Source organism: Electrophorus electricus, chromosome 1, assembly GCF_013358815.1.
Source record: "Electrophorus electricus isolate fEleEle1 chromosome 1, fEleEle1.pri, whole genome shotgun sequence".
Taxonomy (NCBI): domain Eukaryota; kingdom Metazoa; phylum Chordata; class Actinopteri; order Gymnotiformes; family Gymnotidae; genus Electrophorus; species Electrophorus electricus.
Window position 1 is genome coordinate 24,423,315 of NC_049535.1, and position 26,808 is coordinate 24,450,122.

At 43.2% G+C, this 26,808-nt stretch overlaps 2 protein-coding genes across 2 annotated transcripts in view; both read right to left on the reverse strand.

Annotated features, from left to right (window-relative positions):
• sept9a (septin 9a) overlaps positions 1 to 6,606 on the reverse strand; it is a 45,612-nt gene extending 39,006 nt beyond the window's left edge. The window contains exon 1 of the mRNA XM_035525863.1: positions 6,472 to 6,606. Within this exon, the coding sequence (XP_035381756.1) occupies positions 6,472 to 6,493 (22 nt within the window). The 5' untranslated portion in view covers positions 6,494 to 6,606. The remainder of the gene's footprint in view (positions 1 to 6,471) is intronic.
• A 15,629-nt stretch (positions 6,607 to 22,235) lies between these two features.
• Positions 22,236 to 24,253, reverse strand: LOC113576798. The gene is made up of 4 exons (XM_027009105.2): positions 24,129 to 24,253; positions 23,680 to 24,009; positions 23,365 to 23,480; positions 22,236 to 23,126 (listed from the first exon to the last, which is right to left on the reverse strand). The coding sequence occupies exons 1-4, from the start codon at positions 24,193 to 24,195 to the stop codon at positions 23,028 to 23,030; spliced, it is 612 nt and encodes a 203-aa protein (XP_026864906.2). The 5' UTR covers positions 24,196 to 24,253; the 3' UTR covers positions 22,236 to 23,027.
• Positions 24,254 to 26,808: the final 2,555 nt, after the last annotated feature.

Sequence of the window (26,808 nt, forward strand, 5' to 3'; positions counted from 1 at the left end):
TCTCCCACTCACACAGAATGTAACACAGGAAACAATTCCTACGACCGATTGCTGACCTGCAAGCACTGCTGAAAGTATGGCCACCACGATCACCTGCTAACTGCGTAATAGCTCTCTTGGGTGTTGCCTGTTAACAGGCTTCCTTCACGGATGTATGCTTGTTGTTAGTATGGTGCAGCTTTGGCTCTTCCTCTCAGCCCCTCTACAGAAAGATTTGCTCGCACGAAGACAAGGGAATACACCCACAGAAGTCAGCCACAGCCTGTACCCACAGCATTCTGCTGGTCTCCTGTATCTGATGCACAAACATCAAATGCATGTCTGTGGAACTCCTGCTTGCTAGCACACTCTGGAACTGCAAACTGGCCATTCCAAAGACTGACTATCACAGTTTACGCTAAGTCTTACGCTAAGCCAAGTCTTCGGTGGCTGGCCTTCACAGAAAATTGGACACCCCCCAATCAACACCTTGAGTCAGAGCTCAGACTTTCTAGACAGTTAGACCATTACACACGCTTAGTCATCTCCGTGTGTCTTGTACACTTCACCTTGTACTCAACTCTTCCTCTGCATTCCCTCTGAACATGGTCATCATCAATGACTTTGAATCTCATTTCTTCCTTTTCATTAGGTTGGCTTGTTTCAAAAGGAAACTACAATAGTTATGGTCAACATAGTAAACTGTATCTCTTTAAAAATCGAGGCGTGAGCATTTTTGAACTGTAGGAACCTGTAATAGTCGGACATAGATGAGATGTGCCTTCTGCCCGCTCTAAAATCTAGTCACTGTTGGCTTTGCTTGAACAGCTTTTCATGTCAAAGTAGGTGCCTCAACAACAATGCGACATTAACACAAAGAGCAGATGGGATAGATGGACGAGGGCATCAACATCCTTAGCATGACGGGCTACAGCGTGTCACTATCCATCTTCTCTTCCACAGTGCTCTCATGGTTACCATCAGTAGTCCATTCTTGAGAACTGTTACCTCCCCACTCAGCTCAGCTCTCTCGGTATCTCCAGACTCACTCTGCCCTTTCATTTTAAAGATGTATTGGCTTTCATCTTCCACTCCCTGGCTTTCAGATGTACATAGAAGAAACAGAGCTGAAAGGAAGCAGAGGCAATCCAGCTCTCCAGCAGACCTCGCAAAATGTTAAACAGTGCGTGCTGGTGTTCCATAGAGGACAGTTGTTTGTCTGCTCTTATTCTCCCTGTGTATTGCTGTGCTCAGTGATCACTGCAAACTCGCAAATCATTTTCAGATGTTTCAGTTACCACTGACACACTCACTGTTCTCTAAAATATCTCTCTAACACTTCGATATCTCTGACTCTGTATGACCAGCTAACCTTGAAGCATATTTATGTCCACCATCAGATCTTTCAGATTCTCTTTATACAACATAAGAAGAGTATGACATAAAGTTCTCATCCAAGCTTCGGTCATTTATAGACTGAACTACTGTAGCTCTCTACTGCCTGGTCTTCCCTCATCGTACCATTCCTCTGCAATGTTTCTGAAACTCTACAACTCACCTGGCTTCTCATGTAACCACGGATCCTCATCAGTGCTAGCCTACCGCCAGACCTCAGCTCAGATCTGCATGAAAGCAAAACTCGGATCCTCAATACCAGGACTTTGGCACGTCCTTCCATAACCTCTCAGCATGCTCACAAGGCCAAATATTACTGCCGAGTGTCCTTGTATTCCAGTGTTTAACCAAGCTTCCTTCCTGGTTCCTAACGGACCTTGAAACCCACCTCTTCAGGCTCCCCCTTGGCTAGCCATAGCCATGCAGGGCGTTGGCTATGTACTTGTGGCAATGCAAGGCATTTATAGAGTATTCTTCTGTTATGTTTGGTTGGACTGTAGAATACGTATTTGGGGTATCAAATGTCAAACTTAGGCCCTGGAATTTGGCGTTTCCCTCATTCCCTAGTAAGACTCATGAGGACTTAAAGATAAGCTGATCAGTTACATTAAAGTTAAATATGCATTACCTTTTTATAATCTCTTGCACTTCTTTTCTAAAACCATTCTTTTGCTTAATAGCAGGCAGCCCATATTTCCTTATTTAGTCTCCTCTGCACGTCATAAAGTCAGTATGAGTCATGGCAAATCTCACTGTCGGAATCTGGCTTAAAACAGATGGGTCCAGTCTTTCAGTATATCTCTATGTGCCGCAGTGCTCTGTGTCTAGGGAGGAGGAATGATAACACTGCAGTTCTGCATGTGGCCATAGCCTTAAGACTGACCATGCAGCACAATGACTCACTCATCAACACAACCAGCAGCTGCCTTCAGCAGCTGTGTGTGTATGGACTACACACACACACATACACACACACAGCCGTGTGACACAAATACATGCTCCAACACATGGAGACCTATAATATTGTTTTCATGGAGGTATTCCATTGACGCAATATAAAAATGACCATTTAGCGGGAAAGCCCAGGCCAGACTCTCCCAGACCCTCTCCAACTACATATCCTCTGCCCCTGCATGTAACCCTTCCCTGTGTCTTACTCATCTTTAGCACTCCGGGGGGTTTGGACACTGAGCTACAGCAAACTGCCACACAGTTCACTGAGGCCTATGCCACCCTCCATCTTCAGCACCCACGATAGCTCAGTAGACCATGCGACACTTTTCATGTGAAGGCTGCATTCTGACACTTCCTGTGATGAATAGCACTTTTCCCTGCACTAAAAATGACTAGAAATCCAGTAATTCCATTAAACAGTTCTGGTTTAAACAGTAAAGGACCCAGATTTATTTTTTAAGAAACAGGCATCGGTTATTATCCGTCTACATCAGATATAAGAGAAGTATGAATCAGTGCTTCCTCTTTGTCACCTACTGCTGGACCCTGCAGTACACTAGAGCCTGTGTATAAGTGCTCTTTATTTATCACGGCGCGCTGCTCATTTCGCTTCATAAGGAGCCCTTGTCCCGTCAGTGCAGAACTCAAAGCACAAACCTTGTACAAGCATTCAAGCAAATCTCCCACAAGCATTTGTGCGCTCCCAGCTGCACTGCATTAAGCACTGCCCTCCTCTGGCACTTCGAACTGGGTGTTTAAACCTCAACACTGACTGTGCTGTCTGCACTAACGTGGTCTCCCCTGCGCCAGTCAACACTGTCAACCACCACATCTTCAGAAGTTACCGAAACAGCTCCGTGGTCAAGGTCAGGATGGAGGCAACACATTTAAGTCTTATAAGTGTGTGTGTGTGTGTGTGTGTGTGTTGTTTTCTGCATCTGTGTGAAAGTTTAGGGAAAAATAGTGTGTGTAAGAGAGACACAGGAAGAAAAAGAAAAAGACAACATGTAAGAGACGAGCAAGCACTGTATGAGGATAGTAACAATATCTGATATAAAGAGCAATGACATTAAATACACACACACACACACACACACACACACACACACACACACACACACACACACTCACACACACACACACACACACACTCACACACACACACACACACACACACACTCACACACACACACACACACACACACACACACACACACACACATACACACACACACACACACACCATTTACCTCATGAATTGCCATCCAGGTGCTTTGTATTCTGGGCTTAGGGTATGTTGGCTTAAAGCAAGACCGTGTTTACATAGCAACAGCAAAATATTACTCGGCACTCACCTTGCTGAGGCTGAAGAGTGGAGAACAGCTGGACAACACACACACACACACATCTCGAATCTCCTTACTTTTTACCACTGTGTCCTACCTCTGTACGTAAATGTGTGCTTAATGCATGTATAGAAAACATATTTTATACATTTCACCATTAAAGCTACAGTACGTCTGACATTGTTAATGATACAAATTAGAAAACCTGCCCAAAGCAAAGCCATCTATAGTCTTCCCTGGCCTGTTTACAGGAAGATTTTCTGTTTTGAACCCAGACCATTTCGAAACATGTACAGAACCAGGTAGCTGGTAGCTCCAGCACTGAAGCGCTGGCAGAGCACCTATCTGCAGCTTCTCACTGGGTTTATACATAGTCCAATATTCTTCACAAAACAAGGGAAACTCACACCTAATACGTCTACTAGGTTTTATTGACTTTCTTCTGTTCTCTAATCCAATCATCGTATCATTCATTTATGCCTGCATGGAGTTGGACATTTCTCAGAGTGTGAGGGGAGACGCTAGGTTTTGGTTCAGGTCGGGGGTGAGTAACAGTGCCTATGCTGGAACACATGCTTCTGCTGAGATTTACCTAAAGCAGGCAGGCTCTACATATAAAGGGCCACGCTCCCTGACAGCTGTGCTCTCAGCTATCTGTCCCTGGTCTGCTCACGCCTTCACCCCAGTGTATGTGAAGGCATCAAATCAGATTATGGCTTTTTACATTTTTTTTTACTTGCTCTATGGAGCTACTTTAATATCCAACAGAGGGATGGAGGTGGGCTTCCAGTAACACACATCCTGGCTTTGATCCAAGAACCTGCTTTGTTTTTGATCCTGTTTTTGACAAATGCCACGGCACTGCCGCTCTCGCTCAGCAGCACCTCATCCCCCAGTGAGATCTCCTGATCTCCTGCCTAAAACAAAACGCAGGGCAGGAGGACGACGCCTACCATTTCCCAATAAAACCCTGAATGCTGGAAAAATAATCTGGGCCTGGAGAGAGAGAGAGAGAGAGAGAGAGAGAGAGAGAGAGAGAGAGAGAGAGAGAGAGAGAGAGAGAGACAGATATAGAGAGAGAGATAGAGAAAGAGAGACAGAGAGAGAGAGAGAGAGAGAAAGAGAGAGAGAGAGAGAGAGACAGAGAGAGAGAGAGAGAGAGAGAGAGAGAGAGAGAGAGAGAGAGAGAGAGAGAGAGAGAGAGAGAGAGGGTGATCCAGCGACAGAGAGAAGTGAAAGGGCCAAGAAGCCGTTTCACTGTCAACATCTGCATTCTCTCATTCAGTTGGAAAACTGGACAGAGTTAATCTGTGGACAGTTAATCTCAAAACAACTGTGCACCATTTCTAAATATATGTGCACAATCGCAATGATAAGTGGACCATTGGGTTTATAAAGCTAGTTATTAAGACAAGGGTGCAGAGGGGAATGCAACGTCAGTTGTATGTTTTGGAGAACAATATTGCCATCTTGTGGCCATGTAAAGCAGTGCAACATATGGTAAGCAACCAAATTGCGTGACATTCAACCACTAGGTCACAGCAAGGCTCCAGTTGTGAGGGCTGCAGGCCACATGACTTTATTGTTCTGGACTGCATTTCTCAAGCAAGATGAAAAGCAGTTTATGATATCCATGAAAATACTGTAAATCAGTAGGAGACATTGGAAACCAGTACAATGGGATCAGGAAAATGTAAAATTAGAAGTGCAGAAAATGTAGCTGAGATTTATTGACCACCACTGAAGCCCACTGAACATGTAGTGTTGATTCAGTGGGGTTGTGTGTGCACGTGCACAGAGTCAAGCGCACGCATGCACGCACACGCACGCGCACACACACAGCTGGAAAGTCACTTCCTGTGCAGAGGCGACTAAGGGGGGAGGATTTCTCTCCGCTAGCTCCGGCTCTCACTCCACTGACTGCTGTTCTCCCTCCACCTCCCTCTGTCCAAACACCTCCGGCTCACTACGGAGCCCATGAGCCAACCCGCCTCCCTCGCTCCCCTCCGCAGAATCTCTTACAGGCATCATCTGAAAACATAGACCTCCTGCTCTGAGATGGATGGAAGGAGAGAGAGAGACAGAACGAGCGAGGGACACAGAGAGAGGTAGTGTAGCATAGCCTGGCTGTGGTTATGCAGGCACTAGGTGTGTGCAGCGGGCAGAGCAGAGTTGCTCTGTACTTTGCTCCGATTGGTTCAGCTGAAGAGCAGGGCGGCCCACTTTAAAGCCTTCTGCATGCCCTCATAAAGCGCTGCTGTGCTGACACATCACAAACAGGCTAGCAGTCTGAGAGCATTTCACACAAATACACACACACACACACACACACACACACGTACATGGATTCATGCACACACACACTCACTCTTTTCGCTTTGCTATTACAGCCTAGCTGTTTTCCTGTCTCAGTCAAAAGGCAAAATGGAAAATCCGATGGATGCCAGTGGAGCACGTAAACCCCCAGCAGCAGTGACACAAGGAACCGCCACAGAGCTTTTCACCCACGTTTACACCAAAGGCTCGAGCCAGCAAAACTTCACTCAAAGCCCGGCAAATGCCGACATCGTCAGCACGGGTAGATTTGAACAGACGTTAACAATAATGTTCCAGCAAGATCCACTCCAGAGCAGAGCAGAGCCGGGAACAAAACAGCTGCCGGGACCAAGCAGCTCACAGGCAGAAATAACAGCGGAAAACCGTGGAAGAGAATTAACTCCGGCAGCGAGTAGCATGAGGTGCGGTAAGGTCATGTTGCCCTCAAAGGAGAGAGGTTGGCAGTCAGCCTTTGGCTTACCTGCGATTTTGTCGCCCTCCATAGCCAGACACACACCCTCCAGAGTCACATGGAGTCTCTGTTCTTCTTCTCCAATCCGTTTTTTTTTTCTGGACTTCCTTTTTCTCTCCCCCACAGCACTGCTGCCTCACACACACACACACACACACACACACACACACACACACACACACTCTCCCTCCCTCACACGAGCCCTTTCTCTCTCTCTCTCACCACCACCACCCCTTTTCCTTGGTTTAATTTTTTCCTTGTGCTGTGATAATGAGTGTATCCAGGATTACAGCATACCCATGTGCTGATCATATGGAGCTTTGTATTTTTTCTTTTGTTGCTCTTGGTTAGCTCTCTCTCTCTCTTTCTCTCTCTCTCTCTCTCTCTCCCCCCCCCTCCACCTCATCTCACTCTCTCTCTTTACTCACTGACTTAATCTTTACAGAGACACTGAGGTAGCTTTGTACACGAGATGGAAACTCAAGGCCATGTGATGTGAGCTCCTCTTCCCAAAATGCTCCTCAGTGGCTTGAGGAATCCTGCACAGTGATACTTCGGTCACGCGCCACACTCTTCCTCGGAGTTCTGTACTCTGCATGGGTTTGTATGAGCAGCCAAGAGACATCATGACAAGAAGGCCAGGAGCACATGAATCATCTGTCTTAAAACAGCACAAAGTAAACCAAACAGCAGAGCGCAAACCCAGACTACATGCAAACGCTTTCATACATTGTCTCTCGACATTTCAAGCCTGCGTCAAATAAACGGCCTTTCCATTTATAGCTCAAGCAGAGTGAATCTAGCTTTCCAGAGCTATTTGGAGTGGGGACATGAGTTGGGAGGTTAGGTGGAAGTAAGAACCTTTGAGTCGTGCACCACCCTCGGGGGTGGGTGGGGGGGGGGGGGGTCAAGGGTCGTTTGCTGAGTAAGTGGATAGAAGAGGAGCCCAAACACACTGGAGGGTAAAGACCATGCAGAGCACACTTATGTGAGTGTGAGGAGGACAGACTGCGCTCGTTACCCCAGGACAGTGCGTCTTTTTCACACAGCCCCGAGAACTCACTTTCTCTACTCTTATAGACAATAACGGATCCGTGTACTGTTTGTAACTCCTGCTTTCTTCATGCTGTTTAACAGAAGCAAAAGTAATAATATCATCAATTTCAGAATTTCTCCATTCATAAAACGCCAATCTTAAAAAGGTGTCTGTTTACAAGAGCACAAAGCACAAAGATGAACCTTTAGAAGCTCAGCACTGATATGTTTGGCCCTTTCATGCACAGAGAGCATGAGGCGGCTGCTGTTGTACACTGCTGTATTAAAAAGAAACATCTCTTGACAATGCCCAAAGGCCTGTGTGCACAGAGGAACAATGCTGTCTCTATGAGGAGGCCCACAGACACACCCACGATTTACATCCACATGGGTCTTTATCCAGCTACAAGGGAGGTTCCGTCAGAGTCTCACTGTACTGCAGACGGTGCTAGAAACTCAGCCACATACTGACATCAAACATGTTACAGGTTTACACTTCATAAACAGGAAGAAACAAGACTAATTAACTAGTCTTAAAGCTGAATCACTTTTTTAGTTAGTGTGTCAGTTTTTAAACCTGCCTAGTGTTTGGGGTTTTTTTTTACCAACAGGGGAGAAAAGGTTTATTGTGAGAAACCCAAAGTTCATGGCCTGCTTGCATATAGCACTATCTTATGACTTATTGACAATTTTTTGAGTAATTTATCATACCTTCTCATCACACCTACTGCTGAACTGCATTAAGCAATGCATTGTTTTGTTGGCTCACTAGCACCACCCGCTGGACAGTAATTCTACAGTGTAGCTTAGAAGAACACAGTTTCTAACAATGTATCTTTGTAGCAGTAGGGGTAATATTTTACTCTTTCTGATGTATTTCTGATATATCATAATACAATCATCAGTAATATATCAATACAGTATTCTACTGGAGAATGAGTATTCTAACTTCTACAACTACTCAATAGTTTTATCCATCTTCATCCTTTAAATGTTTTCTTTTAACCTCAAATAACATTGGAAACTACCAACCAGTCACTGCTTTCATTTTGGTCAATACTCTAGAACAACTGATTTTGGAAAAAGTAACACATCCCCCCCATCTCAAAGAGAAGAATCGGTTGGACTAGGCTGGTTTTCCAGTGAAACCACTCTCCTGGCATTTACCACAGCATAGTCTGCCTTAAGACGGTTGCTTAGCTGATGCTGTTATTAAACTGTAAATCAAAATGTCCACACTTTCCAGCTTTGGCATCAGGAACTGTGGCTTTCATGTTATCTTCAAAGCTGACTGTACAAGATAGCCTGGACAGGAACAGCCTCGAGGTAGTCGGGAGAAGGTCACTTTCAAAACCTCATGATCTTATAACTGGGGTTCCCTAGAGGTCAGTTCCTTGTCCTGTACGTTCTACACGTATACAAACTTCTTAGTTTCCTAAGTTTTACCAGTCAGACTTTCAAATATCAGAATAACGTCTGGACTGTGTTGGTTCTTAGCAAGATTAAGAACCACCCATACGGACAAGTAGAGGCCATTTAATTAATATGAATAATGAGCATTATTATTACAACAGACTATTGTATGACAGTTAGGAATGGTCAGTTCTGAAACAGTAATGTAAGGAGAAGTTGGGAAGTGAACTAGCTACTGGGAGAAGATCAGCAATGCTTGGACTATAATACTTACCCTTTTATTAGCTCCTAATTGCTTCAGAAAAGACGGGATGTTGTGAACTACACCATCACAACAACATTTACACTGTTTTTACAGTGTAAAATCACTGTATGATAAACAGCCAAAAGAGAATAATCAGGCTGATTATCTCTTCTTGGATGGAGACTCACCAGATTAATGTTTTCACAAGACAGAACTTATCTACAAAGTAAAAAATACATTATTTTCACAACTGGCTCTCTCCATTTCCAATGACACCTGCATACTGCTAAGAACTTTAGAGTGGCTCTACATAACAACTTAACCTTCTTGGAGAACATTTAAGACAACAGAGCCCAAAGATTCCCATTGCACCACATTAGAAGAGTAGAACCCTTCCTGGCAACACATGCTGCCCAAGTTCGTGTCCCAAATCTGGGCATTTTTAGATTGGACTACTGCAAGTCCCTGCCAGCTAATGTTCCATAATATGAACTCTGCAGTTCTGATATTTATGGCCTCCAAAGTTCTTACTGAGATCACTCTATAAGCCCTGGGGAGCTCAGCCCATGCTGCCTTGAAAGCATTGGTTCAGAACTATGGAACAGTAACGGCCCCAAGTGCTGTCGGACCCCTAAGACACATACAGCACTTATGTATATGCACCTTTGGCAATGTACAGGCACTTATTAAAGGTTTAAAAACACATACTGATCTCCTTAGTTGCTCCTATAATCATGTTATTGCATTTTTAAATGTTTATTTGCCATAATTTACACTTACAGGTACCAAAGCCACATGTCCACGCAACCCATGTATACTCTTCCTTGAGAGTTCTCCTTACGTTGCTCTCGCGTGCCATTTTTGCCTGTGAGTCACCAGCTACTTATTTCTACACTACACAGTTGGATAAGAACTGTGCCTTCTCTTGATCCTTTATCTCCAGGGCAGATCGTCTCTAACCTAGATCGTCTGATCTAGGTTATAGATCCTATGTACCTGTACCTCTTGCATGTCCTGGAATAAAAGCAGCTGCCAAAAGACTAAATGGGATTGTAATATCAAGGCCTTCACTGATCATACTGTCTACAGCACCATTTTGTATCAGTGTTAAGATGGCAGACAAGTAGGCATGATCTAAACTGACCTGCCCAAGACAGAAAGCTTGGAAGAGGAGTCTGGTCAGCTCGGAGAGGTAAAAACTCTTTCAGTCTCACTATAACATTAGAAAACTAGGAGACACGCAACTAATATGCAGTCAGTGTAAGTCATTCATACAATACAGTATTCTGCCCTTGAAATAGATACTCACAAATGCACAAACATTTTTATGCAACAGGCAGCTGAGTTTCTGAGAGTGTGCATGTGCACTGCGTGGCGGTAATGGGGGAACGTGCTATTGCTGCCAACAGCAAAACCAGCACGCACACACACACACACACACACACACAACATCCCTCACAGAGAGCAATGCTGAATCTGCAAAAACAGTTTACTCTTCACACTGGGAGAGGATGCTGCAGTGGTGAGCCATCGCCACAGTCATTCTAACACGCATGACCACGCACGTACACACACACACAAACACGAACACAGAGTACAGCACAACAACAGAAGCCATTTGGATTTTCCATGAAAAGAAAATGACTCTTTGGTTAGGCAGCACCATCTTGCTAACAGACACGCATGCACATACATACACTGAATGACCCCTTCTGATGGGAGCACACAATCCATCATCCAATCACATGTAGATGCACACACGCACGTGCACATGCCAATGAAAACAGAGCCAAGAAAAGATGTGGGTTTGCCGGTGCGAGCATGTGTGTGCATATGTGTGTGCGCGTGTGTGTGTGTGAGTGAGAACCACTGCCTCAGACTATACTTACCAGCCCCAGTGGCACCAGTAGAATCTCCTCTCTCTAGCCTCCTCTGTCTGCCGCTGGTGGACCTGGCGATACCTGCCAACACACAAAAGCTGTCAATCTATTTCTCTGCATACTCTGTGTCGGGGAGTAGTGCTACTCTACCCACACACTCAGGTCATGAACACACCTAAACCTATGATGAACAAATAATCCACTGGTACGCACACGCACGCACACACACACACACACACACACACACACACACACACACACACACACACACACACACACAATGCTCAAAGTTGTGGCCACTACTGTAAAGCTGGAAAAATACAACATGTTATGGGTTCATAAAGTTGACATTCCTGTAAAGGTATAAGACACTAAGTTCTTAACACACAAACTCAGAGAGATGTATACTTTTGATAAACACACACACACACACACACACACACACACGACAAGACCTGTTCAGCACTTGATGTTTTTCAGACTTACTGCATGTAGTTAAGGAGAAAATAAATTCACTCAATGAATCTGAAAGATCATGCAAAGTAATCTCAGTAGAAAAACAGGTTCTGTTGCAGAGATGGTTGACGCAGTTCACGACCTGATCAAGCATAGATCAGAAAAGATATGTCAACCAATGGAGACTGCTTGTTATATGCGGTTGTACGTCTGCTGGTCCCTTCCTGGGAAGGGACTCCAGCTTTCTTTGGGTAATGATCCTGCATTTAGGCAATGAGAAATGCTCCCCAAACTTCCTTAGACTGATATGACTATCAGTAGGCTTCTGCATGAAAGGTGCGTATTTGAAAGAGACATGGCAGATGCATTAAACCATCTGCGGGTGTTGGTAAAAACTGAGGAACTGCTCAAAGAAGAAAAGCAGCTCTGATCTTTGCCTTATGGGCCAGGATTTTGGTCAAGATGCAGCCAGCGATCAGGTCTCTGTCACAGTGGTCTGGCTCCAGTGCCAAGCATTATAAAGATCAAATCATGCTTTTTTTAAGGCGGGGCTAATCAAATACAAGACCTTACCTGGAGCAAGAGTGTGACTCAGCTTATCCCAAACTGCTTAATCAAAATGTCATTAGTAAAATGAGTGATGCTTTAAAAAGCCCATTAATACAAAATTAACACCAGTGACCAGCGGCTGTTTGTGCACTGGGCCTGCCATACCAAGGGATCCTTTCAGCTGAACAAACATTGTGGTTAGTACTGAAATTATTCCCTCTTGCTGATAAAAAGGAAGAACATTGCTCCACTAATGTCTGATGGAAGCGCATGCAAAAATAGCTTGTTTTGTCATGTCCATTCCTCTGAGTCCAGTTAAACAAGTTCACAGTTTGCAGGAGCCAAAATCCATGTCCTATTCATTAGCACAACGCGTAGGCTTGCATATGGACAATAGGGACATGTCCCTACCAATACTTTGAAAGAACAGAATTGTTCTTCATCACCAAGCTTTCCACTGTGGAAAGCAGTGTCAGCTGATGTTAGGCAACCCTGTTAGCGAGCATTAACTAGCAAGCTAACCCTGACTTTTGTTATCTGTAGGCTAGCATTTAGGTTTCTACCAGGAGTAAACATAAAAAGGGTGGAGCTGAAGTTCAGTCTAGAAATCCTTTGGAAATGTCACCACCAATGAATTAGTTTGTATGCAGTAAACAGCAGCAGGTTAGAGAAGTGGAGCAGGCTGAAGAGACAGCAGGTCCATCTTCAGGCTTTCGGACAGAGCCCTGTGTATGAATTGTGGTTCGGAATTATAGGGAGGTATTAACATCAAGTTAGTGTAAGGATGCTCAACAAATATAACCTTTGAGAGTCAACATATTTGGTCATGAGTTTATTTTGAAAAAAATTTAACATCAAAAGAAGTTGGTCTCATAACATCCTATTCATTCAGTATTTGCCCTCAAAAATAATGGGGACCCCAAGTTTGACCATATGTTTGTATGTATCTTAATTATCAATATATCTGTATTTTTTTGTATTTTTTATTTTTATTTATTTCTTTATTTTTGGCAGTGGTCACATGGGTGGGGTTTTTTTTTTTGTATGTCTACCAGTGTTGTTTACACTTTCACAAAAAAGCAAGATGAACAAAAGCATGAGGCTCCTCCCACTTGATGTGTGTATATGTAAACAATTTAAAACTACGCAAAGATTACTTCACAATCATATGTCCAAATAACAGATTTTCAGGTTAGAAATTTCAGGAAGTAGCACAAATGGCTGTAGACATGAAAACGTTATTTTCCTGCATGGCTGTAGTCTGGCATTTCTCCTTCTGTTGTTGACAGTGCACATGCATGACCCTGGAACACAGGACATCTCCACTTCCTGTATTTATGTCAATAGAGGAGAGGTGGTTCACAAAACTGTCTGCATGCTCTACTTAAGCAGGATAGACTGTAACTGCATAGGCCGGCTGTGCCGATCACCTGGGCCCAAATATAGCCCTCTCTAAAACTACAGTGATGCACACAGGGCCTTTCTGAGAGAATTTTATGCAGCTGGGACATGCTAACTTGATCCTTCCACAATTTATGTGGAAAGTTGGTACATGCGGTTTCTAAAAACAGCTTACTCTCATTTCTACATTCATTTCATATAGTTGTTCCCAGGCAGGCTGTCACAAGTTAGTAAAATGTTTTGTAAGTAATGCTTTCTGGTCATATCGATTCATCTGGGGTCAAGTCAAAGGTGGGCCACATTAGCCGTGCCAGTGATGCGTTATAGGGGCGGAGTTAATGAAAAAGTCTCTACCTTCAAGTTGCTCCACAGTAAAAGTACTGTTTGAGTAAGAGGTTAATGGTTGTTTGCACAACACACACACTTGCACCACAGCACTGTCCAAGGCCTGATTACTGGCAAACATGACCTTGGTTTAGAAAGCCTCCAAGAACTTGCAGGAGCAAAACATAAAGAAAATGAAATGTTCTTCAGGGCTGGAATGGGCACTCTGGCCTCAAGGAATAAACCAGTCTACTGAGAGCAAAGCTCATGTGAGCCAGACATTCCCATAGCCAGGCCTGGCTCCACTCATTTTTGCATTTTCCATTCAAAAACACACAATGCCAGGCCAAGAAGGGCGTGATAATATTAGCTGAATCAAGTGAGCCCAACCAGGCAGAACACAGAGCAGAGCAGAGGCTCCCCAGGAACAGGGCTGGGAGATGGCCACATAGCTTCACCTATCTACAGGTTTGAGGGGAGGAGAAAAGTCCCTGTGCTGCATGTAAGCAGGTCAAATGCCGAAATCTTGCGCTAACAGGAACTGTTTGTAGTGACATAAGTGTGGTATCCTCTGTCATTATCTATAGGTTAATGCATTATGGGTCAAACCACAGCTTCAGAACACTCATGATTCACTCTTCAACAGGAAATGACAGTGATAACATAACTGATACAGATAATGACATATCTTTGATTTTGGCAAGTGACCAAACTTCCTGTGAAAACCTGCACTTCCACCATAACAGCTCCCCACTGTAAGGTCACAGAGAAGTGAGGCTAGGTTGTGAAATCCTAGGGTTTGTAGCCCCATGTGCTGAAACTAACCTTCTGACTCTACATTCTATACGCCGTCTCCAACGTGATATGTCTGTAATGTACTACTAAGCTGGGATTTGAATGCACTGTCATGCTAAACAGTGCGTCAAGATGATTTGAACTTACTGAAGCACACCTAAACAAACAGCAGCGCAGTCCTGATCACGCCACGTGACCTATGGCCCATGAAAGATGAGTGGAGATAATCTTTAACTAACGTTTCGAATGAGCCCTAAAGTACGCCTAGTGAGGGGCCATATACAGATGCCTGCCACATTCCTGCGCCTGCACATAATAATTTCAAAGCCCACAATTTGGTTTCAGATGAACAGCCAGACAGAAAGACATAGAGAGAGGAACTAAAGAGAGAGAGAGAGAGAGAACCATCTGTTTTGCATGTCACCCTCTACTCATGGGAGTATGTGTACAGAGTAATGAAAATGACTGCATTCTAAGCACAATAGTAGAGAAAGTCCCAGGGAAAAAAACTAAGTACCCAGACTGATCTTGTATGCATCTCTAAAATGTCAGCAGCCAGCACGAATTTGTAGGGTTCTGAGTGTTACCAAATTTGTCTTAAAGTGTGAAACAGCCTTGTTGCAGCATGAAAACAGCCTTCACTTCTGACTGATGACTGTTATGGTAGCCAGTGAAGCAGAGTGAGACTGACTCAGTAAGCAGTACCATACTGAAGACTGACACACCCCTCACAAAGAGAAGTTTAAACTCTCTTCACTCATATTTAGTTATAATTAAAGTTACTCTATATATGGTATGTTCACTTTGTTCATTTATTGCAGTTGAACTTAGCAAAAGAAAAAACTAATAATAATACAATTGACTAACCCACTATCAGAATAAAAATGTGTTTGTTCTGAACAAAAGCAAAGCTGTGGCTGCTATTCAAACCTGTTCATCAAACCAGCATCTTTTTACCTTCTCATCCAGTTCACAGATTAGAATGTCATTTCTACTAACGCTCATGATGAGTGCATATCACAGCTCACGAAATACATGGCAATGGAATATTCCACAAGCAGTTAAAACATGCATTCCTTTTTTTCCAAATTAACTAGCAAACTTATGTGCATATGTGTGTTTGCTAGGGGTGTTCTGAATGGTGGTGCCTATCACAGTGCTTAATTCCCACTGACCCAGAATCAGTCGTTAGAGCAGTAGTGGTGACAGGACAGGCACAGGTAGGACAAAGGGAGATGAAGAAACTAGCATGGCTCAGAGAGTGCAGAAATTAGCCTCTGGTGGTCAATTACCCAGCAAAGGGATTAACAAAGAGATTCATTCATCCTGCTATAATGATCCTCTTCCTGCTGAGCAAGTGGAGTCCCTGGCCTCTCTGAAGGATGAATGGTAAAGAACTCACAGCTGCTGAGTTCTGAAGAGTCAATCAGTTCAGTCTCAATCATTCAATAACTGCAAGCAGCTTCAGAACAAAAAAGCCACATATTGGTAATTTGAATATGCAGGCACTTGATATCTGAACTGAACAGTATCTATTTCTACATTAATTCCATATTATTCTTGTTAAATGTACATTTATGTATGTAACTAATTTACCATAAGTGTTAAGGAATGGCATATAGTTATAAGAATGTTGTATAGTAATAAATAAAAACACTAAAAAAGGTTCAGGTATGGTAGGTGATACCCATCCCCTCTAATTTTAATGAAGACTGAAGGGTTTTTATTCATTCTTGTGTCAATATAATCAGTCTCTTTTTCAGCCTCTCCTTTCCAAAGGCCACCACTGGACTTAAGGAATACTCTCTCAGTGAGATCAGCGTCTGCACACACAGGGCAGCGCATACTCAGAGAGAGAGAGAGAGAGAGAGAGAGAGAGAGAGAGAGCCGCAGGGGAGTGGAACAGACAGAGAGTGAGAGAGAGAGAGGGAGAGAGAGAGAGAGAGAGAGAGAGGGAGAGAGGAGAGAGGGAGAGAGAGAGGGAGAGAGAGAGAGGGAGAGAGAGAGAGAGAGAGAGGGAGAGAGAGAGAGAGGAGAGAGGGAGAGGGAGAGAGAGAGAGGGAGAGAGAGAGAGGGAGAGAGAGAGAGAGAGAGAGAGAGGGAGAGGGAGAGAGAGGGAGAGGCTACATGATCCAACATGTGAGAGAGAAGTGGGGTGTGCAGTGACAATGACTTGGGCAGACCTGAGGAAGCTCTGCATTCCAGTCAAATCACTGTGTACACAAACTATTGGAGGTTTATAAAGCTGTGGAGATTACACAGAACACGGCACACAGCCCTTCTCAACAAGAAAACCAGCCCACAATGAAGGGCAAACATCAGCAAACATCTAGCCGCACCTAAACTGTAAGGAAGGAAGCCCAATGTTGCTACACAAAAGTCCACACCAAGGACTGCTGAGGCAGTTTGATGATGTCCCAAGTCAATGGTGCCCGAGTCCTAGACACACTAAGGTTGCAGTGTCCGATTGGCCAACTGGAGAGGTTTGTTCATAAAAAATCTTGTGTGTCATCTATACAGGTCTATAAATTATTCTACTTATCGCACAACCACCAAATTTATAAAAATAATTAATTAATTTTTTAAAGATCTAATTTTTTAGGTTTCTCAGTAGAGTGCTGGAGAAGTGGAACATGCCTGATCCTTGAGGAGTTCGTTAGGTTGCATGACACACCCATCTAGCCTGTGAACGGTAACGGCCTGCAACAAAAGAAGTCAGCCTGGATAACAGGATTTTCTGTGTTTATCACATATGAAAGCAAATACGTGTCGATGACTGCCAACGTCTGTCATAAATAACTGGGTTTGTTTTTTTGTTTTCTTTTCGGCTATTCTCATGATTCTCATGTATACTCACGTAGATTCTCGTGTAGATTGAGCAATGGACTATGGAGAAAGCTACTAGGTTCAAAAGAAAGGACACTCAGTGGAGTGACGTAGGCTACTTCATAGCCAGTTTGAAAGCCATTTACACCGCCGAGCCCATCAAAGGTTAAAGGGGCTTCTTGGTGTTATAAATGTTAAGTAGTGATGTCATTACAAGAATCGGAACTGGACGAATACATATTCGCCCGTGATTGTACTTACCTGAATGTGATGATTTCTTCATTTTCCACGACAGTGGTAGAAATATTCTAAGGTTCCAACAGGCCTACACCCCTTTAATGCTTCGTGGGAAGTTTAACTTAAAAAAAGACAATATATCGTAGCGATCTACTTTTAGAATAAATTTAGCTCTCACTTTAACTCAGTTTGCCACCGCCCCTGCAAAAATAATCCACTTGCACAGCGGAGGACAGTGTATTTTACGTGACAAAATTCGGTTCCTTGCTGATACTTTCAATTTACAATTTTTCAGACCGTTCCCAAAGTACAAAATACAATCGCCTTGGGCCAATATGCGTACACCTGAAGGCTGACTCCGCCTTTGTAAAAGAATAGTACACACCTGATTTTTTTTTTTCAAACTTTGAGGCGGTACCTGTAGCATACTGTAATACATATCATTTATAGCCGATCTCTGCAATCATGCGTAGAATAAAGAAACTAAACAGAGAAAACATAAATTCTTAAAATTAACAATTTTTATACTTCTTGAAAATGTGCATATTTTCATAGAATCAAATCGATGGAAATTATAGTTTCAAAACTTGCTTACAGAATGTCATCTAAGTACAGTGAGGTCAACGGAAGACGTCTCAATACCCCAAGCAAAAAAGAAAAAGCTTTAAACTACGAATAAACGCTCTACACGAAATGGCGTGCTGTATATAACCCAAATACGTAGGAATTGTGTTTTTTCCACCACTAAAAGTTCTAAAAACCTTTTTTTTTTTTTTTTTTTTTTCTGTTATAGTGTGAAGGCACTGGCGAAAATGTACCTGGAATGTAGCACCACTATGGCGCATACAAACGGTGCGGGCACTATTACTGCATAACTGGAGAAGAAATGTAAACTGTTACATTATATTTATTATATTGTTTGCATTACATTTCATTTACACTGAATATACTTAATTCAAATACTTTTTAGTTTTAGGTGGGACTGTGCGCTTTTGTCTTATATAGACCTATAGTTAACCCATAGGCGGTGCTGTTGTATCTGAATATGGAAACTAAACGTAGTTCAGAATCAGAAACTTTATTTGCCGTGTACCAGATGCACAATTTCTTTTGGCTCAAAGGTCAACATAAATTTGCATTTCTATGATATGTAGGACAGTAGAATAGTATTATGTAATCTATACTGTATAAAGATTTAAATATGTGAACTGTTATAAACAGAAGAAGGTGGATCTGAAATCTTGATATTTTATTGTGGTTGTCAGCCCATAAATCATTAGTACTAACCCCTCGTCAACTGTGCAGAAATGCAAAGATGGACTGCACATTTGCACTTTGTCTAACTATTCTCCATTAAATACAAACTCTCTCTCTCTCTCTCTCTCTCTCTCTCTCTCTCTCTCTCTCTCTCTCTCTCTCTCTCTCTCACACACACACACACACACACACACACACACACACACACACACACACACAGAGAGAGAGAGAGAGAGAGAGGTCTTAAGACCTCTAGATCCTTTTGAAGTGTAAATGTAACTTCCATATGAGGGGTGTGAAATTCATTGTGTTGTACTGCATAAAAACATTCATTTAGCTGTTTACTTTAGGGACCTCTGGAGATGGGATTACTCACACTGCTTGTGAAGAAGAAGGTGGATCTGAAATCTTGATATTTTATTGTGGTTGTCAGCCCATAAATCATTAGTACTAACCCCTCGTCAACTGTGCAGAAATGCAAAGATGGACTGCACATTTGCACTTTGTCTAACTATTCTCCATTAAATACAAACTCACTCTCTCTCTCTCTCTCTCTCTCTCTCTCTCTCTCTCTCTCTCTCTCTCACACACACACAGAGAGAGAGAGAGAGAGAGAGAGAGAGAGAGAGAGAGAGAGAGAGAGAGAGAGAGAGAGAGAGGTCTTAAGGCCTCTAGATCCTTTTGAAGTGTAAATGTAACTTCCATATGAGGAGTGTGAAATTCATTGTGTTGTACTGCATAAAAACATTCATTTAGCTGTTTACTTTAGGGACTTCTGGAGATGGGATTATTCACACTGCTTGTGAAGAAGAAGCCATAAATATGTCAGAAGAATGACAAACACAGTAATCTTCTAGTGTCTAGTTTTAGTATCTGGGCAAGGTTTTGGTGGGGGTTTTTTTTGTTGTTTTTTTGATGCCAAAGTCCATGCCAGCATGAAAATTTGGATGAGAGATTTATCACGGTACGGCTGATGGTATTTTTGTCTTTTTTAAATTCAGTTAAGGGCAGGAGTAGTTATGTAAACCAATGCATAGAAGTCTACTATTTGTTTGTTAATGTTGCTACATGTGAGCTACAAACAACCTTCTAAATTTAGTTGTTGGTAAAATGAACCATTATATACCAATGAGGGATGCGCAGTGACATGAGTGATTGTTTCACGAGTCTGTTATAAACTTGGGGAGGACAAAGTGCAACGCACTGAGCACAATGAGCTATGACCACTGATTTCAGAGTTTCTTGAAGAGAGTGAAGAGTCAGCATGAGGTCTTCAAAACATGTTTACATGTGTGAGGTTTTTCATGTTTGGCTGTTGAAAAATAGGAAACGAAAGTCACACCTTGGCTGTGCATTGATGTGCTTGTGTCAGTCTCATTTTATCATGGAAAATCAAAAGGTTTGACAAATGTTTTGCTGTGTTTATTTTGCGTAGTAGTGACTTGTATGACATTATTTAATGATGAGGTGTCTCATTATTTAATGATGAGGTGGAAATCTCTTTGTGGTTTACCATTCAGAGGTCATCATAACAGCAAAGGATTTGTTCTGAAGTTTGTGATATTTGGCTATCACTGTACATCTAATATAACCACACCCAGAATTAGCTTTGCATTTCATAATTTTCACAGAATTATAAACTACAACTGCAATACAATGAAACACTAAAATATGAATGTGGGTATGTTTCTCTCCTAAAATGACAGTTGTTAATAAACATATTGTTTGTACCTGTTCAACGTTGAGCCTAATCTAAGTTACTCTGGGGTAAAGTTCTGCTGGAATCTGACTGAGGCACAGAATGGCAAACGGGACCTTCAGAAACAACTGAACGCTGCTGGAAATGCAGTGTGAGGCAGCTGAGTCAGTTTTCAAACACTATGTGTTTGTGGTAGCAGAAAAAATAAATAAAAATTATATATTTGCTTTTTAAAGGAAAGTAAACAAAACAGTAGGATATTTTTTTACTTTAATTTCCATACTCTTTCCTTTACAGCATCTGTGACATTGCGAGGATAAGTGGGATGTGGGAACAAGGCATGATGAAACACACTTATTGTTGCAACCATGCAAAACATAACAAAGCTCAAATGCTACACACATCTCAAACACCAACACACGTACTACGACACACTTGACATATATACACCCAAGACGACTACACGTAACACGGAAAAGGTAGGCGACATAACAGGACGAGGCAGCACAGAGGAACACACACACACACACACACACACACACACACACACACACACACACACAAACACCTAGACGTTTGAGGAGGGGGCGGGGCCACAACATGACAGAGCCCCCCACCCCCCCAAGGGCACAACTCCCGATGCGCCAGCCTGACGGGCTCCGGACCCGAGACCAACGCCAAACGGCGAGGCCAGAGGACTCGGCAGTCTGCCACGGGCCAGCGTGAGCAGGAGCGCGAGGGGAAGTACTGGGACTAGGACAACAGATACAGGAACGCACACACTAACAGGGACTGACGGACACAGAGCGGAGCAAAGTGATTGGCATATTAAAGGTAATGGGGACAGGTACTACACCACACATATTAAATAGTCCTGGGAAGAGTCGGGTAACTTCAGCTGTCGGCTGGTTGGCAGCTGTCCTGGCCCTGTCGCATGCGTGTAGGCGTGCGTCCAGGCTGTGTTGCCTATTTGTGGGGCAGTACCCGGTGCTACTGCCTTTTTTCCTGCCCTAGGCTTAGGCGTCGGCACCTGCACTCTGGCAGTCACCTGGGGCTGCTTGCTTGCTCCAGAGCGCCTTGCCCTGGGCAGAGCCTTGGGTGCTAAGGGCTCGTCTTTCTTGGAGCTCGTGACGTCGTTCGGAGGGGGAGGTTCCCCCTTGGATACCCCCTCCACCTCCATCAACGGGTCCTCCTCACGATCAGACCCCCTGTCTGACTCCAGAGTGACATCACCGCACCCTCTTTTGTCTCCAGACTCTGCGTAGGACCCAGCGGATTCCGCCTCTGAATACCGGCCATCATGATCAGGCTGGTCTCCGTCGGACCCAACGGAGTCCACCTCTGCGTTCCGGTCCTCCTGGTCAGGCTGGTCTCCGTAGGACCCAGCGGGGTCCGCCTCTGCGTACTGGTCTTCCTTGGCAGGCTGGTCTCCGTAGGACCCAGCGGAGTCCAACCCCGGACCCCGCCCAGGCCCTTTCCAAAACCGTCCAGTGGGTCCCTCCTCCGCTGCAGAACCATGGAGCGAGGCCAGGATGAGCGGCGGTTTCTCCTTTGTATTATAGAACTCCATGTCGCTATGCACATCTCAAACACCAACACATGTACTACGACACATGAGACATATATACACCCAAGACGATTACACATAACACGGAACAGGTGAACGACACAAGAGGGCGTGGCAACACAGACGAACACACACACACCAAGACGTTTGAGGAGGGGGCGGGGCCACAACGTGACAGCATCTATCTTATCCATGTTGTATATTAAAAAATAACAGTATTTACAGCTGTATGGACAGCTAAGGGACTACAGTCTACTTGTGTGGTATAATTCATTAATTACCAACCTTAGAATCTAATGCTATGTTAATTTATAAGGGTGTTGCTAGCATTCATTGCTGATAAAGTTATTCCTCCCAAAACAGAAAACTTGGTGTTGTAGTTGACCATAGTTGACTTTCGGACTGCAAATAAAAACATAAACTAAGTTAAACTACAAACTACAAGAGACCTCAAGTGGATCCAGATTTCTGTATATCACTCTCATAACCTAATACGTTGTATGTTGGCAGAACATATTACAGGCTGTTTTAACACTTTGACTCTTACATTAAACATTGCTGTGTTTGTACTGCTGAAACTTGTCCTAAAGTGTTGTGAAATTTAACATCGCTGGGATAGAGAAAAATAGAGTTGGGGTGAGGGAAAGAGGGAGGGTGAGAGAAAAGAGTTTATAGAAGACAAAAAAGAAAATAAATGAATTTACAATCTTCTGCTTTGATAGCAGTTTGTCCAACAGTTTCACCACAGTCAAAAGTCTCTTTTTTTGTACCGAATGTTACTAAATATATTTCTGGGAGGGTGTTCTGAGCATTTTTTCTAAATGTTCATCCATAACAAACTTTTAGTCAAAGAAAAAAAAAACAACTACAGTAAAGATGAGCTTAGTCCTTTAGTTGATCACGGTGGATGGCCATATCTTCATAGACTGGGTTACAAGTCCTGGATACAGTATTTCCCTGATTCACACACAGGGCCTTCACCTACACACAAAAACAAATGCAACATTTGAGCTCACTCAGAGATTCTTGCTCTTTAAGACAAACCACATGGAAGCGCAAAGTCAACTGTCCAGGAAATGCACATCTAAAGCAAAAGCAGGAACCCATAAGCAAGTGAGCATACGCTCCTTCACACACACGTAAACCACATTGCCATATGCAAATGAACATGTACATCTAGTTTCACAGAAACATTATCATACACTGATGCTGCGCTCACCTTGTCTCCCAACCACACCACCACGGCCAGGGTACACAGTAGCAGGACTCCACAAGCTATCACTACTATCACAAGCAGCAGTGACTCAGGGACAGCTGCTTTCTCAGGACATCCCTCTGTGCAAAATGCCTCCATTGGTTAGAACCATTCTACCACCACACCATTACTAACCCGTCACTTTGGGCAGTCTAAGAATACATTAAAAATGTGGACTTAACACTACGCATCAATATTCAGTATGGTAGTGTACTGCTGGGTTGATATTTGGTTGATGTCGTGATACTGAAGCAGGCATAAAGAGAGGTATAGGCTCACCTTCCACTACCAGAAAAACATCATCTGCCTCCATTTCTTCATCTTTTTGTTTGCTGTAGTAATGGCACAGGTAGAGCCCCGAGTCTTTCTGCTGAAGGCTTTTGATCGATATGGTTAGATTCCCAAGATTCCCAAAGGTTTTCACTCTCTTGCTGTAGTCTTCACTTGTGTTTAGCTGCTTGGCTTTGCTGTCATAATAATACTGCACTTTGGGCTTGTTAGAGCGCATCACAATGAGACAGAAACTCTCTTGGTCTTTTTTGGTTGTGCACTCCATGTTAAGAGTGTCTCCTGCTTGCTTTTGAACACGACCCCTGTCGTTTGCTGAGACTGTGGAAAGACGTGGTAAGGTTCAGGCTATCTAAATGCCAAGTATGTCTGAAGTAGGGACAACTTTCACAAACGTCAAGCAAAATGTCCTTAAGAAATACAGATGATGCTGTTCTCACCTGTTCTTGGAAAGGAGAGGCCCAGGAGGAAGGAAGTCAGGGCCAGCCTTACAGTCAGAGTTGCCATCCTGGCTGCAGTCACACGCTGCAGCAAGCTGCACCAGAGCAGAAAGCAACAGTTCCACTGCACCGTTTGTAGTTAATTCAGCTCAGACGGAAATGGGAGGAGAGAGCAACATTAATAGCGACCTACCTTCTTCTCCTAAACCCTAAACCTGCTTGTCTGGTGAAATTAAAATAATTGGACAAAGTCAAGTGTGTTAATCCCCTCGTTCCCTTTTTTCTGGATTAATTTTGCATGAGCCAAGGTGAAGATTAAAAAAAAGATGCTCATGACATACAAGCAATATGTATACTGTAAGAAGCAATCAAATAAAAGCAAGAAAGCATTTCAGTCTCCCAATTTATGCCCAGTTCAGCTTCCTTTTTTTCCCCTCAAGAGTAGTTAGTAATTCCCCAGTAACAACGAGAGCTAAACATAGCTGCATTAAAGTATGGAAAATTATTTCACAGCAATATGCTATATTTGAGAATTTGGGGTCAATACTAGAGAGCAGACATACTTTTTCATTTGGGATGGAAATGTGAAGAGATCAAGTCCAGATAACCAGCTCATTCATAAGAAACAAGTTTTACTGTTTTTCACTATAGTGTAGTGAAAGTACACTTATAATTTGCCAACATTATTGCTCAGTTTAGCAAACCATGTCATCTGGAACTGATACATGGCTCAGTGTCAGCGTTCAGTAGTCAGCTCTGAGCATGGGGTGATCACCCTAGAGAAGAGTAGTGTGTAATAAGGCTTCTCACTATTTTGACTTTGTTGCCCTAGTACTAGCTGTACACGTTTACTGGTTCTGTAATTATAAACATTGAGTCACAAGCACCACTGACATTTGAGGTCCGAAATAAAAACGTTCCAAAAATATTACATATGGTTTGTTGAATTTGTGCTATCCTGAGTCCAGACTGAAAACATCATGATGTGGCTTATGTGGTTGGTTGCTTTGAACTACTTTGAGCCCAGAGTACAAATTCTAATGCTCCTTTTATCTGTGTTTCATTGAATGATGGCCACGACACCCCCAGGAGGCCTCCACAGTGACTAAAGCCCACACCGTTAATGCTTCTTCCATTTCTCTGGTTCCCTCTGGATCTACCACTTTACACAGTGACACAACAACCTTAGCCACTTTTATTGTTCACCTTTATTCTTCATTACCCGAACTAGTCTGAGCTCTCCTTATCCACAACCACTGACTAGCTCTTTCAGCTACTTTTGACTCCTTCACAGCTACTCTTACTTTACGGGATCTGCTGCCCGACTGCACAAGCAACGATGCGGCAGACTTTGCTATAAAACACCTGCGTTTTATATCTGCCTGCTACCCGTCTGCACAAGCAACGATGCGGCAGACTTTGCTATAAAACACCTGCGTTTTATATCTGCCTGCTACCCGTCTGCACAAGCAACGATGCGGCAGACTTTGCTATAAAATACCTGCGTTTTATATCTGCTTGCTACCCGACTGCACAAGCAACGATGCGGCAGACTTTGCTATAAAACACCTGCGTTTTATATCTGCCTGCTACCCGTCTGCACAAGCAACGATGCGGCAGACTTTGCTATAAAACACCTGCGTTTTATATCTGCCTGCTACGCGTCACTTCAGCCACAAAGTCAGCGTGCTTCAGCTTTTTTCCTTTCAAAAGCTTAATCTACTGCCTCCTCAAATGGAATTGTTAACTCTATAAAATAAACGATCCTTTTATTTTTAGAGTGCGACACCATGTCTGGCCTCAGTGTAGTTAATAAAATGTATCGTTTGACCTGTATTTTAATAAAAAAAACAACAACCGCATGCAGTTGTTCCGATCTCCACATACATTTCACCACATATATTGATATTTATAGCCTGTGCTCATACTCCAACACGTAGCCCTTCTCGCACAAACATAAACGCTTTACTAATAACATCACTTGGCCATGCATTAACCTCTAAGCGCTTACTCCCAAACTAAGACGATAACACTGTAAGCACTAGATTGTATCTTCACATATATCGACCCTGCAACAAACTAACTTCACATTCTAGATATGTTTCAGATATGTGCCAACAACCGCACATGTTGACTAACTGAAACTAATACTTATTGTAGGGTATTGTTTATTACACTGATGTTGTCTAACAAACTCTAGTACTTGTTGTTTATTGCACTTATCATTGTTTAAGATAGACCTTATGTATTTTGTACTTCTAGGCATCAGCAGTGATCCTTGTATTTCTACAGTATTCTAGATCATGGGTAAATTGTACTGGCTGGGGTGTATTCTATGAGTGTCATAGTACAGCCCCTCCCCCCCCCCTCAAACGTGTGTGTGTGTGTGTGTGTGTGTGTGTGTGTGTGTGTGTGTGTGTGTGTGTGTGTGTGTGTGTGTGTGTGTGTGTTGCCATGTCCTCTCATGTCTTCACCTGATCCTTGTTGTGTGTAACTGTCATGCATGTATATAGGTCTTGTGTTTTATCGTTGAGGTTGTCGGTGTTTGAAACCATAACCTCGCACGTTACATCTGGTTGTAAAGTGTGTCAATAAATGTCTGTTTCAATGTGCCTCGTTGCATTCCGGGCCCACCAAAAGGTGTGACAGAAGGTCTGAAGGGAAATGAACTCTGAAAGCT

Excerpts from the sequence above, each read along its gene's own strand:
- LOC113576798 (XM_027009105.2), bottom strand. The coding sequence starts at position 24,195 with ATGGCAACTCTGACTGTAAGGCTGGCCCTGACTTCCTTCCTCCTGGGC. Across the intron at positions 24,010-24,128 it reads CCTCTCCTTTCCAAGAACAG|TCTCAGCAAACGACAGGGGT; the intron begins GTGAGAACAGCA and ends GTCTTTCCACAG. Across the intron at positions 23,481-23,679 it reads TGTTTTTCTGGTAGTGGAAG|AGGGATGTCCTGAGAAAGCA; the intron begins GTGAGCCTATAC and ends CATTTTGCACAG.